This window comes from Typopeltis vanoorti, chromosome 1, assembly GCF_054136105.1.
Source record: "Typopeltis vanoorti isolate ZY-2024b chromosome 1, IOZ_Tvanoo_1.0, whole genome shotgun sequence".
NCBI lineage: Eukaryota > Metazoa > Arthropoda > Arachnida > Uropygi > Thelyphonidae > Typopeltis > Typopeltis vanoorti.
The window spans coordinates 114,757,441-114,773,175 of record NC_143549.1 but is presented as its reverse complement, the minus strand read 5'-3'; the positions used below and the strand labels follow the sequence as shown (position 1 = coordinate 114,773,175).

At 34.8% G+C, this 15,735-nt stretch overlaps 1 protein-coding gene across 1 annotated transcript in view; it reads right to left on the bottom strand.

The window, feature by feature from the left end:
* The window catches only part of LOC150110329 (macrophage mannose receptor 1-like), a 154,717-nt gene that overhangs the window by 22,023 nt on the left and 116,959 nt on the right, over positions 1 to 15,735 (bottom strand). Inside the window, exons 18-20 of the mRNA XM_090392932.1 lie at positions 5,835 to 6,088; positions 4,141 to 4,315; positions 126 to 275 (exon numbers count right to left, since the gene is read on the bottom strand). Coding sequence (XP_090249058.1) covers positions 126 to 275; positions 4,141 to 4,315; positions 5,835 to 6,088 — 579 coding nt within the window. The remainder of the gene's footprint in view (positions 1 to 125; positions 276 to 4,140; positions 4,316 to 5,834; positions 6,089 to 15,735) is intronic.

Sequence of the window (15,735 nt, the reverse complement as noted above, 5' to 3'; positions counted from 1 at the left end):
TTTGTTGATGAAACTTTACAGACTTTTTCCAACTAATATGTGCAAGAAAAAAGCAGGTTTATTGATGAAACCTTAAAGACGTTTTCAATTGCTGTATACCTGCAGCTTTTAGCAAGCAAACTTACCCTTTTGGTAACAGTTCGAGCTAGCAGTACTCCAAGTAACCTTTTCCTTGGTTTCGATAAAATAGCAGTACCTTCCTCCTAAATCATGCAAATCGTTTACGTTGGGTGGACAGACTGTATTTTCTTCTCTTGACAATGTTAATGGGGTGTCTTGAAATCATGAAAAAAAAAAAAAAAAAACATGTTCGGATATATATCATCAGAACCTTATTTTAAATATGTAGTGTTGACTTAATTAAAACATTTCAAAGAAAAGTTATAATCATTACATTATGATATATAAGTTACACAATAATGTACAGTATGTTATTCAATTATCCAGCTAGACAAGAATGGTTTCCAAATTATCCTAGAAACTGATTCTGAATGATCGTTCACATTTAGATCATTTCAAAAACTATTTTTAAATTATTTTCTTCACAACTCAAAATTACTGCTGTGTATACGCGAGGTAATAAAATAACGGAAAAGACGAAATATTCTGTTGACAGGTTTCTTGAGCAGCTTAAGGCTGTATGCTTTTTTAAATCTCTCTCTCTCTGTTTCGAAGAATAAGAGAGAGAGAGAGAGAAATGGAAAAGGAAGAAATTAAGTTGCTGGACGATTTCAAGATGGGTATTAATTATAGCTGGTCCTGATCCTACAGTCTTGGAGAAAATTGCAGAAATGGTGGCTCCAGACGAGAACACCACTGGCCATGAAAAAAGACAAAAAAAAAAAAAAAGAACGCCTATAAGAAATTGTAGTTTTGGCTCAGCCACTTCCAATGTCTGAGCAGTATACCAAGGGTGGGAACATTCTGGATTTATGCAGAGTCACCAGAACTGCAAGTGAAGAGCAGTGCCATGGAGAGGTTGGCGACTCGAGTCATTCGAAGTATGGAAATCTTATATTTTTATATATGAGTATTATCAAAAAGCAAGAGGGATATGAGATTTTGCTTGCGAAATAAGACACAGTTGTATTTTGGTAGAACGAAATTTACATGGTTACCCTTGACAACCGAAGAATGGCAAGGATTAGATTTTAAGGCACCTGGCTAAGAAAGATCTTGAACCTTCGAAGGATTTTGCAGTAAAACGCTTATTAAATGAAGAAAAGGAATGTAGTGTTCCTCAGTAGAAAAGCTATATATAGGATCTAAAAGTAGTGAAGTATATCACTTGTGTACAAGAGAAGAGAAGAGACAGACTAAAAGTGCCAGCCCCTACAGCACTAGTTGGAGTGAAAAGAAGGAAACTGATGAGTAATCCAATAGTAAAAATTAGAAAACAGAAAATAGTTGAGTGAACAGGTCTCTGCCAGATCGACTCAAATACCATGAAAATCTTAGGAACCATTCCATGGCTTGCATATAATGGTGGATGGTGATGTCATGGAAATCATCAGGGTGAAATCTACAGTACTAGTCACTGAAGATCTACTAGCCTCCTTTCCATGAGTAGAATTTCGCCATTCATGACCTCTTCGTGATTTTTAGCGAATTGAAGAAAACAGCTGAAGATAATTGGCTGAATAATCACTTTTTTTTGGCATGCATATAATGCAGGCTTATTTCCGAACTGTCGAAGAGAGGCAAAAAATGAAAGGTTAAAAAACCAATACAGAATGGTAATGATTCTAGAGAGAAAGTTTTTTAGCACAACAGGGCATATACCATCAACATCAGAAGACTTATCAAAATACTCACCATTCTTCTGATTTCTTTAATCATAAAGATAAGCGAAGACTTTGAATAAATTGTTCTTAATGTTGGATGTAATTTGCTGACTGACTATGAAAGAGAAGGACGAAGGTAGCAGGTTTTTCTTATCATTATATGACGCTAATAAGGTAGCATCAAGGTGTGATTATTGTCCCCAACAACGGACCAGGATACTTTATTGCAGTATGAACAGGGAAAAAGGATTCTTGTTTGGTATTTAGTATATTTGGTATATACCAAGTATGGGTTGAGTAAAAGGATATGCACTGCAGCTTTTGTACTGAATCACTCGTGATATGCTTAATTATTTTCTTAGGCTGTGCTGACATATTTTTTTTCAATAAGGAAATATCGTGAGTAGGCATATTTAAATCAATTATAATACCGAAATAAACTAATGTAAAATATTATTTGATTAGTATAATTGTCGCCTAAGTATCAAAGACAAGCATGAAGATCTGCTTTATTAGGCTAGAACACAAGCCTTCCATTCAATAACTTGAGCTTGAATAGTCTGGATTTGCAGAGCATGTTATCAACACTAGACATAGAATTCATTGGAACAAGAGTCCTTTTCAAAAGTCTGTTCTTTGTGTAAAGGCTTTATAAAGAAATATGTGAAACCTTACTTCACTCTCCTAACTTAAAGAGATCCGATGGCCTACGTCTATCCCCTTGTATGAGAAGTACATTTGAATATCAGCTAATATTTCCTAATTTTATTTTATTTAATTGTATATATGTATTTAATAAGTTAGGAAATTTAATGACCTTTTTAGTTATCTTACATTAGCTACTTAGGTGGAGGAGCCTTTTGGAATTGTAAGTTATTGTTATATTAGCTTTTACATGTACTGAAGATTTCTTTGATACTTAGGAGAATTCTGTACTAAAAGAATAATATTTTACGTGAGTTTATTTCTGTATTATAATTTATTTAGACATATTTATTGGAGAACCAAGGCTTGGATACTGGTCTGAAATTATAAGTGGAATGGAAAAAGAAAGTCTTCAATCAAGTTAGAAGTAGTCAACGTGTTGAGGTCACGAAAACAAAAAGTTATAAAGTCATGCAAAGAAGTAGAAGAAGAAGAAATTACTGAGGTCACCGATTAAGACACTATTTCAATTCCAAAGGTCGAGAATGAGAATGATTTAGTGAATATTGTTCTAGAGTAAAAGAAACTTGAAGAAACTTAAGGTGTATTGCCAAGATGGCAAGGATTACCTGACGTATAGATTAACTATTTAGTTAGGTTTTTGCAAACTGCAAAAACCTTTGCGTTCCTTCCGGCTTGATCAGTAGAATTGGAGAAGTGAAGTCTGTTTAAATTTGGGATGTAATACTGCCCAAGATGATGAAATGGCTGTTTATATGTTTTGATAGTAAAAAAAGCAGAGTCCTCAAAGATAATAATCAAAGAGATCAAAATAGCTATTGTTTTTTGGTTTTTTTTGAAGAGCGACAAAGACAGCACATGAAAGTAGCAAAGTGTGGTAGGTGTTTTTTCTTCCGGAGCACACCAAACAGAAGTGGGGGATTCTATTTCTGGCAATATTTTTCGTTCAAATGCAAGATACGGTTTGTCGGAAATCAGGATTAGAAGGTGCTGCACTGCAGAAAACAGAGAGAGAGAGAGAGAGAGAGAGATGCAAAAAATATTGGTGCGATGGTACTGCATAAAACGAATTGAAAAATAAAAAGATTTATGCCGCTCACATAATGTTTCTTGGATTTCAGTTCTTATGGCTAGTGGCGCAATTCCCAGAGATGTATTAAGACGTCTGGGGGATTTTTTTTTTTTTGAATTTGGCGTCATCTGCTGTAAATTTTCAATATTATGAATTAAATAGTTGTTATTGGTGCTATCGTTACCGTCATTTTTTTTTCATTACTTCACTTACCTCATGTCATTATTGATCTATACTATTTTTTTTAAAAAAATTAAGAGCTCTTAATAGTAGAACTGAAAACAGAGGATGGCGAAATAAAAAAATAAAAAAAGAGACAACCGCTGTTGTCACAAGATATTTCAAGATATACCTGTCAAACTACAACACAAAACTGTAATGAAAACATTTATTATTAACGGTTTGTGAAAATTTTATAATAAATTTTATCTATGCATACTTGATATTCACTGCAGTACCTGTCTTTAGATTGTGTTTCCTTAAGATATTATTTTAAATTATACTATTATTAAGTAGAAACAGAAAAGAGTTCGAATAACACGTTTTGTTTCATTGTCTGTTTCCATATCAAGTGTACATCAAGGAAGAATAAAGTCCTTTCTCCTAAAGAAGACTTACCATGTGTCACTTCACAGAGAAAAGGTCGTCTTTCTTGGCAGTTGCTCGTCATCCAGGATCCATCAGCCGTCATTACTGTGCAATAAACTCCTAACGCATTTTCTGTTGGTTGATCTTTACCCCAATCGGTGTAAGTAACAGGCCAACCTGATACCCATGCAAAACGTCTTTGAGTCTATAAAATAATAATAATAATAACAGGAAATGGTTGCACATGTCTGCAAAACATATGATTTATAAACAGAAAATATTCATGCAAAATAGTTTCCTGTTGTGAAACACAGATCCATCTAAAATGATCACTAAAATCACTAATGTATATTCTAATACATGATATTTAGTTAAATAAATCCATTTTTTTAAAGTGCTGTCCTTTCTTTTTTCCATGATTAAATAAGCCATTTTTCCATAATAAAAAGAAACTGATCAGGTGAATCTTTAAATTCGAAAAATAATAAAAACAAATTATTTTTTATCCGCGGAAGGCAATCAGACTTCATATTTATGTCAATACTTGTTCCCTTATTGCGTAACATATAAAAATATTTATCACAAACATCAGGACCGAGGTATTTACATTTAAGTGCTAATTTTATTTGCTACGGGAAAATGTAGCGATGTTGTCAGACTGCAGTCCGGAGCTCACTTGTGATCAGAATCCAATTAGTATCGATAAGAATAGAAGTGTGTTTAGCAAATGGGAAGTGTTTGGATTAAAGTCAAATCAATCTGAGTACAAACCTTGAGTGAATATGCGTTATATTTTTTCCGCTACTTTAAGAAAATAATGACACTTTTCGAAACAAAAAAATACTCTGCTAGTTGATCAAGACTGACGTCGTCAGGCTTGGTCAAATAGCAGAGTATTTTTTTTCCCTGAAAAACAGAACTTTCGCTACCTACACAGTGTGCGGATATAGACCTTTTCAAAGAAGGAATCTTTTCAAGCAAGCCTTGGTTTGTTGTTTTAAAATTTCCATGGTTATCCTTGACAAATTTATCACATTTGATTCACGCGCCATGGAAATCAGAAATACATATTTCTGATTCAACTTAAAAATGAAACAAATAACAGAAACATTCTGCAAGCTTTGCTGTAAACGAGAAATGCTTTGCATGATATTTAAATTCAGCATCAAATTTTATTTTATTTTATTTTTTATTTTTATTTTATTTAGTACAACCTACTCGTTGCAGGTCATCACTATAAATTTAGACTAGATAGTTTGATTGGCAATATTAGCGAAGCTTTAACTCTGGTAATGTGTACACAGATGTTGAAGCAATATTAAGGGAACGTGAAGTGATTTTGATCTGCTTTTGCTGAATACTTTTTGGTGGATACTTCTTAGATTGCAACACATTTCGATTGCCGAATATCGCAAATGACGATATTCTGTTTCACTGAGTTTGCAGATGATTGCAAAGACATGAAATGGCAAATAATACTTGCCGAGAATATAGCGTTAGCGTAAAAAAATCTCTAGAAGAAGAGATTTAAAAACTCAGTTTTCTTAAAGATATTATGACATTTAGAAAATGGAAAGTCTTGTTGTTTTAATTTTTAAGCAGTATTTTTTTCAATTTTAATGTGATTAAAATGGAAAACAAGAATCTTTGGAAATTCCTATTTATTATAAAGTCCAAAATTAGAAATAGAAATCTGTAGAAATTGCATATGCTTGATAACTCACGTTTTTCCTGAGTCCAATCCACAAAGGTGAAGAGATATTAGAAAGAATATTAGCTTTGAGCAATGTGTGAATAAAGATGTCTCTAACAGTCACAAGATGTCCACTAAATTCCTTACAAAATTGCTCTGCTCGATGAAACGTCTTTTCCTGTCTAGGAAGGATAAATGCTTTATAACAAAAATGTCCTAAACGCATCCAGCCTTCTGGAGAACTACAACTTATAGGATCATATCCTGGTGTTGAGAGTGTGGCGTCTACAAAAATGAATAAGTAAATTATTATTACTATTATTATTATTATTAAAAACCTGAGCATTAAAAATCTGAAACCCAATATAACATTAATAAGGAATTACTTCAACATCACCTACCGAAACAATAGAGATACATATCGTATAACACGACCTACAACAACTCTATACATCCCCACACCCTTCAAAATCTCATACGGTTCTTTCGCGAGATCACATCAGATACCCACGCAACTCAACAACCTACCAAGAAATTTAAAACACATAGATAACTACAAAACATTAAAACACGAACTCTGGAAAATATACCAATAAAGTTAATATACAATTAACACTAATATGCACATCACAAATCACCAGCATCCAACGCCTACATGTCATACATAAACAGTAACAACAACAACATAAATATTGAAGACTAATCCCACTGTCTTCATAAAAACTAATCCAAGATTCGAAGTAGGTGGGATTAAATCACCTCATTCATCTACACGTAATCCTCATAAACAAAGACTGCAGATTATGTAACAAAACAGTCAGTAAGGTGTATAACAATAATGAAGATATTTAAGGTGAAACACTATGCCACTACACAGCCATGTTAAAACATTACCACAGCCCAACCTACAGAGAAAACAGAACAACATATCAGATAACAAGACCACAGACAACAAACTACATAACATATATACAGCAATCACTACGGGAAAGCCACCTGAAACTTCCACGTACCTGACATGATAAACAAACTGCCGTTCGACGACAGAAACCTAGGTACATACAGAGAGTTGAAAGAGGCGCTATATAAATATTATAGCGAGAATGAGAATTAGAGAAATTCCTCTTTCTCTCTCTCTCCCTCACACACACACACACACACACACACACACACACACACACACACACACACACACAAAACCTAAGACAAACCCCTCTCAAAAAACACAACACAAGAACACAAACACACCATATTGAAATTCAACCCTACTTGCAAAAACAAAAAGTTGGACTGTGTAAAAGCAGTTGTAGTCTTCCAAACAGGTACCTACAAACAGTAAAATCAACACCTGGCTTGCGACCGGTATAGAAACATAACCACGAAACAACTGCTATCTATTATCTTCCTCAGATAAGCTCAGCAAAACTTCGAGGAAGAAATCAGAAATGCCTCCCAAAGAAACAATTATTATTATTATTATTAATTGTGTATATGTAAATAGGCAGTATAATAATAAGCTACGATATTGATACTGGAAAAAAATACATTTATATTTAAAAAAATCACTGTACTCTACATTTTACACTGAACAGAAATTGTAATAGTATGCTTTATTGTATGTATGTAAAATACCCTGTATGATGATAAATAAAAGGTTATTAGAGTTAAAAAAATTAATATCTGATTCACACAATGGATACACAGTAAAACAAGATATCATTCAAACAACAGTTTGACTGGTGATACAGAGCAATTCAGATTCTTCCCAAGAATCTAAGAATAACCTGTCAGAAAGCGTCATAAAGATAGCTTCTCTGAAATTGCAACAAATGCGCCAAATAACTATTGAGATGATTTTGGTGTGTGTGTGTGTGTGTGTGTGTGTGTGTGTGTGTGTGTGTGTGTGTGTGTGTGTGTGTGTGTGTGTGTGTGTGTGTGTGTGTGTGTGTGTGTGTGTGTGTGTGTGTGTGTGTGTGTGTGTGTGTGTGTGTGTGTCACAGTCAACCAACTTCGATGGCAAGATCTCGATAGTTGTTTTTTTTGTTCCTTCTTTGTTGTCGATGTTGTTATCGGTAGATACTGCGATGTGAATAATCCAGACATCTTCGTGTTCAAAAATTCTGATGTCAGGTCTATTGTGTTCCAAATGCCGATCAGTTTGTATTATTCTAAAGTCCCAGAATATTCCTGCTGTTTTATTTTCCAATACTCTTTCAATTTTATGCTGCGATCACTTATCAGAAGTAGGAAAACCGTATCTTTTGCATAAATGCCAATGTCCACTTGGTCACGGCGGTATTTATAATCACTTTTGGCATTCTTGCTGCAGGCACTGATTAGATTCTCCAGTGCCTGCAGCACCTAATGTCATATTTCTGATCGCATAATCTGCATTTCCTGTTATTATTGATGTTCAAACTTTTTGCTTTGATTGCATTACTTTGTAACGCCTGTTCTTGAGCTGCTAGAATAAATCCTTTTGTTTCTTTTTAATACATCCATATTGTAACGATTGCCATCTTTTTCAAGCGAGCTCTTTCCTCGGTATCTCGAAGAAATTGACCATGCTGGGTTTATTTTTCCAGCCGACATATCAGTCATTTTGCTGTTCCTTTTTGTAATCGGATTTGTTCCTTATTGCTTTTAAAAGGCGTTCTTGTGAAATGGCTTGTTCTGTGCTATTGTCAATGTAATTTTTAAACTAATTTCTTCTTTTTCTGCAGTCACTAGCAGCAGACTTCGTCCACCTATTCTTATTGGTAGGTACAGCCGGCCAACATCACTTCGTGGATGTAATGCATGATGCATTGTATCATGCATTACATGAAACGTCATTACTTTTCTAGTTTTGAGGTCCAATTCGCCCAATCTATTATGTTAGCTGTGTACTGGATCAGTGTTATAGCCAATGAGTTCATTACACTAATCGTGTTTAATCCATTAACATTTGTTTTTAGAATATCTCTGAATCGTTTGGTGTATTCCGTTGCTGCCTGTTGTTTAATTTTAGAGTGAAGAATATCACTGGTTTCTAGTATTCCTAGCTATTTATTATTATTATTATTTCCGGCAACTCCAAGGAGTCGACAGACTCATCGAGGGAGGCCCTATCATCATGTCAAGAACAACTATTCGACATTCACACAGTATCTATCATACCTCGCCTTGAAAGCATTCATAGTCATAGCGCCCACAACAGACTCTGGCAGCTTGATCCACTCATTCACCGCTCTCCAAGTAAAAAACCTAGCTCTAACACCCTTGCTAACCACACTCTTGCCTAGCTTCCATGGATGGCCTCTAGTCCTCCCACCACTAGTCTTATTCTCAAAAATATCTTCTGAATTAATCTTATAGAAACCCTTCAGTAATATGAATGTCTCAATCATATCACCCCTCCTCCGCCTATCAACCAATTTTTGCAACCCACAAATCTTCAACCTGTTCTCATAAGGTTCATTCCATAGACCTGCTATCATCTTGGTCACTCGTCTCTGGATCCTCTTCACCTCATCCCCATTAAGAAGAAACCCAGGCGCCCATATCTGGGCACAGTAGCCAGATGGATTCTTATCAAGGCTTGATACAGAGGAACAATACCTTGTTTTTCTCTGCTTGATAAAGTATTCTTCAGCATCCAAGTGATTTGATGAGCTGATTTGGACACTTTTTCGATGTACCCCCTAAACTTCAACTCCCTATCCACCAACACTCCCAAATCCCTGGCCTCATCAATCTCCTGGAGTATTCTACCAATGTGATATAGTGCTCCTAATCTTTTCACTCCAAAATGCATGACATTACACTTTTCCACATTAAATCGACATCCATTTTCTTTAGCCCAGTCCTCCAAACTATCCAAATCATCTTGCAAAATTTTGACATCCTGTCCACTCACTATTGCTCTACCCAACTTTGCATCATCAGCAAGCAAGTGAACACTTCCTCTCAGATCCTTTCCTATATCGTTAATGAACAAATTGAAAAGTAGTGGTCCAAGAACAGAACCCTGCGGCACACCATTATTCACAAGCCGTCTTTTGGACTCTACTCCTGAATAAACCACTCTCTGATATCTCTCCATCAACCACCTTCCTATCCATCTCACCAACCTTATATCCATCCTCATATGCTGCAGTTTACTGATTAAAATTCCATACGGAATCCTGTCAAAGGCCTTAGCAAGGTCCAGTAGAATCACTGTGGTGTTCGTTAGCTGAAATTGCTTTTATATATTTCTCCTGGTCAAAATTAAAATTGCTAGGTTCATTAATTTTTCCCTCATTAATAAATAAAATTGCATGTTTATCTGACCCAAATTTCATTTTGATGTCCTGACTGGAAATGCGAATCGTGTTCAGTAATTAGTCTATTTGCTTGTCCAAGTCTAATTTCATATTTAAGTTTTGATTTCTCCAAAATCATAGACGAAGGAATCAAAAACATTTTCCTGAAGAGTAATTTTACAAGAAATCACCTTGGAAATTTCCCCGTTTAATACTAATATCTGTGATTCGTTCATTATTGACTGCTAAAGTTGTTTTCCATGATTTCATAGCAGCCGGCAGAAACGAATATATGGTTTTGCTAATTCCAAATATTTGTAATTATTTTAAGATCCAGGAGTGTGGGAGAAAATTGAATGCTTTCTTATTTTTTTTTTAATGATAATTTTTGTTAATGTTAATTTTATCATTATTATTATTTTTTTTATAAAAAGGAAAATATCTGAACAGTTATAGAACATTGAAAGCCGAACTATTGAAACTGTATCAGCACACGTAGAACTTCAACATTACCATACATTTCACATAAAACATATTAATCACCGTAGAAACGCTAATAAAGGGAAAATAAAAAGTTTAGTTAATCGTTAATGCACTGGCTTCAGAAAAGTTAACTCAAGCTACGAAGTCATGAACTCCGCCTGTTCATTCTTTTAGTGCGAATATTAGTATCCAAATCATTTCAATAAATAAATAAATATATATATATATATCACATTACCATATTATGCATGTAATATAAATCGAAAATTATTATTATTGAAGCAAAGTGGATGGAACTCATATTCATTAATATATCATTTCCTTTTTTTTTTTTACTTTACGTAAGATACACACACACACTCAAATATACTTAGTTATTCAAATAATGTTCTTAATTATTTTAAAAGAAATAAAAAAAATATTTATTGCATAAAACATAATTCAATTAATAGTAATATTAAAATTACTAAGTGTAATGTGATAATATTATTAGGAATATACGACTATATGCAGTGTAATAATCTTATTATATACCATATCAATATCAATATTACTATGCATAATGTCCGTGCGGTTAGCCGAGCAGCTATGCTCTTCGCAGCCATATGCTTGGGAAAGGTGTGTCATGGGCTCGATTCCTGTCGCCGACGTGAGGCGCTTAAGGATCTTTCTCAGTCATATCCAAGTTAGCTGGTCTTCGACTGCAAGGTTTTTCTCCCCAGTTTATCTGGGGTTTTTCCTCCCACAAGTAGGAAAACCGACCCCGTGAACACACGCATCTACAGAAACACCGGAATGCCTGGCTAGCCACTTTATCATCGAGACGGGTACGGCTTAGAATTGCTAAGGATAGCTCCGTAACAGGCCACTAGGCCTAATACGTGAAGAGAAGAAGAAGAAGAAGAAGACTATGCATAATGCAATAATACTATATAATATATGAAAATACAATATAAAAAAACTTTAATATTATAAAATATATGTAAATAATGAATGTACTGTATGGTTTCACGAGATAGTAGGAAATATATTATTTTAATTGTAAATTTAAGTACCGTGTATATTCAAACTCTGTCAAATTTTGAAGGAAAAAAAAAAACGTGAACTGCGACGCATTATTAACTAATTTATGTAACTATGAATTATATATGGCAAATTATCACTGTAATTTTTATTAATAATAAAAACAAATTCTGACTTCACAATCATACACACAAACATAAAAAATGTTAAGAAACACTGACTTACATTGATAACACTGCTCAACTACACATTGACAAACATAGACTAATCCTGCCCAAAGTTGCAATAAAAGAGAGAGAGAGAGAGAGAGAGAGAGAGAGAAGGTTTATTCATACAACATCAATCACTACCAGTCCTACACCTTACGTAGACCAAACAAAAGAGGAGACGGAATCAAGGCTTTCATCAAAGAAAAATACAATGTGATAGAAAAACAAACTGGTTTCGAACATGCGGAAACACTAATTTTGGAAATCACAAATAGCGACAAATACACGATAAATATAATATATAGATCCCCAGATGAAAATGCACTCAGCTTTCTGCACAAATTAGAAGCATGGCTAAGCAACATTGAACCTCGTACAACAACACATCGGTTCATCCTATGTGTTGTTGTACGATAGGAGACTTAATCTAGAGTCTAGAAAATGCTTATTCAACCATTAACACATAGCTTGATATACTAAGTCAGTACAACATAAACCCTACCATAATCTCCTCGACAAGAGAAGAAATACTCAGCAATTCACACACTGACTCACAAGGCTCCATATTGTCACCTACTCAATTCAACATATGCATAACGACGTTCATAACCTGGCCTCACGAAGTCAAATATATCAGTAAGCAGATGACACCGCGCTACCAGCAGTCTACACAGACATCAACACGGCTCTCTCCAAACTACAACAAGACCTAAATGAAATCACAATTTACTTCTACCAAAACAGCACCAAAATGCAGATGTTAATTATACATAATCCGAGAATCATGTGGCCGCTCCACTGTCGGTACACTGTCACATATACCGTTGAATTAACAACAAAAGCTGCCAATGTCCCAAAATCACATCTATAACGCATGCAAAATACCTCGATCTTTACATAGATTACGACATTAAATGGACAAAATGTATAGAATATCTACATACTAAACTCTGTATCATCGCAGCAAAACTCTTCCAAGTTAAAGAGATGATTCCATCTAATATAAAAAAAACTCCTATATATCACAGAATTTGCGAATCTCTACTCAGGTACGGTATAACAGTCTATGCAAACACATCAAATAGCCACCTAACAAAATTAGAAAAACATTACATAAGAAAATTATGTCAACTGTGATTTGGAGACCTTATATACAACATCCAATATCCGAGCCGCTTACGGCGATACACAGAATCCGGAACATAAAAATTTGAAATATTACATAATGTTACTAAGGAATTACTTCAACAACACATATCGTAACAACAGACACATATCGCAGACGCATAACACGACCAACAACAACACTTTTACACCCCCTAGATCCTTCAACAACACATATCGTAACAACAGACACATATCGCAGACGCATAACACGACCAACAACAACACTTTTACACCCCCTAGATCCTTCAACAACTCATCGGGTTCTTTTGTGAGATCACGTCTGATACTCACGCTACTCAACAACCTACCAAGAAATTTAAAAAACATAGTTTAGAATACCTTAGATCAACTACAGAACATTAAAACAAACTCTAGAAGCTATTCCAATACAGTTAACATAGCATGCACACTTATATACACTTCACAAATCACCAGCATCCAACGCCTACATTCCATCCATAAATTCTACCTAAGAAGATAAACAGTGAAGGCTAATCCCACCCCTCTTCAAAAAACCTAATTCTAGCTTCGAAGTAGGAGGGATTAGCCCAAATCAATCAACTAATCCTCATAATCATAGACTGCAAGTTATTGTAATGTATATGTCAGTACGGTGTATAATAATAAATCATGATACTGATGTGAAAAAATTATGTTTATTTATATTCAAAGAAAAAATATTTTTAAAAAAATAAGGTATTCTAAACTATGTACAGAGCAGAAAATGTAATAAGTTTTAATGGCATATATGTAAATGCTCTGCCTGATAATAATAAAAATATTATTAATCAAAAAATATTAAATTAGAGAAATTATTCTGTGTGTCTGTTACAAAAAGTGTAAAAAATCTGTATAATCATCCTTGTCAATATTATAATATTATATGTTGTAAACAATTATTATTATTATTATTATTATTATTATTATTATTTGTTTAAAAATAATACGTATGTGTAAGTATCTGTTATGCACAATTGTGATCATAATGAACTATAAATATTGTGAATAAATAATAAAGTTTGATTCAAAAAAAAAATTATTTTTATCATTACATTTTAGGGCCTGTGCAGCTCAGTGGAAGTGGCGCTTGCGTCCTCTGCATTTGGTCGCTCGAAATTAGACTTAGGTTCAAGTCCAATCGTCGACTAGCCGACGGGAGGAACTTTTCTAAGCCTATTTTCGACCGATTCCCAAGCTAGTCGATCTCTGGCTCTGGCAAGCGGGTTTTTCCTCCCGGAAACTCGGGTTTTTCGTCCCGTAAACTCAAGAAAATCGGCCATAGTACCCACATTATTTCAGACAGTGACATATCCTGTTAGGCTTAGGTACCAAGAGATGACAGCACTTGTTTGCCAGCCTCTTCATCGGTGGCTACTTATAATTAGTGATAGACATAGGCCAGATATCTTTGATTGGCTACCAGTGGGGACTGAACTGCCCACTCAGTCTCCAAATGTTAGATAGGGTATAAAGGCCTCACCTACTCCCTATAAGGGAATAAAAGCGTTAGCTGATTTATTTACTTTTTTATTTCATTACATTTGTTATTCATTACACAAAACTTTTTCGGGTTTTCCGTTCCCCAGAACAGGCAAACCGGCCCTGTGAACACATGTATTACAGTCATGAATACGTCCCAGCCATATGCCGCTCCCGAACACGGATAAAATTGGGGAAAAGCAATAGTGAACTATCTTGTAAAAATCTCACCAATAATACTTTATAGGCAATGCCTACAAAATCATCTACTGTCGGAAACGACTAAAAGAGAAAACAGGATTATTATTTAAAGAAAATTATAATTATTATTATTACCTTTTGAATATAGGAAGCTTACAAAGTACAAACAGTCTGTAAAGGACCTTAAGGAATTACTATGAACGAGAAATACACGCGCTACACACCCTACAAACTTAATGAAACACAATATAATAGTTCAGGCTTTCCAGTACAGCGACGCGTCAAGGCATTCCAAATTATTGTGTGTGTGTGTGTGTGTGTGTGTGTGTGTGTGTGTGTGTGTGTGTGTGTGTGTGTGTGTGTGTGTGTGTGTGTGTGTGTGTGTGTGTGTGTGTGTGTGTGTGTGTGTGTGTGTGTGTGTGTGTGTGTGTGTGTGTGTGTGTGTGTGTGTGTGTGTGTGTGTGTGTGTGTGTGTGTGTGTGTGTGTCTCTATCAAGCATCGGCCTACTTTCAACACAGCTATCAAACAAATATACAATACCTAACCGGTGTCATCCTCAGATAAGCCTAATATAAAGCTTTGGGGATGCAAACTGACTCATTACACCTCCACTGGGATCAAAACTCAAAGAAGAAAAATTGTCATCATCATCATCGCAAAATTCTAGGGCAGGGGTTCCAAACCCTATGCCCGCGAGCACCATGGCGCCCGTCGACCAATTTGTGTGTGTCCGCCGCTGTTCTACGGTGTGCCGTATAGTTTGAAATAATCACGCAACAATTCATGGCATGCTATATGACGCATGCGTTAATGACACATGACGAGTATTAAACGCATACAATGTAAAGTAGACGCGCATTCGAAGTTGTTCAGGAGATGATGATATTCACTGGAATATCATCATATTCTCCTAATTATGAAGCACTGGCCAATGAAATGCAATGCCAGAGATCACACTAACTTACATATATATATTTAAATTTTTATATAATGTAAACTTTTAAGTAATAAAACATTTGATTATAATGTAAACTTTGTATGTATTCATTTAACAAAAGAATTCAAAAAATTTGCTTGAAAAAA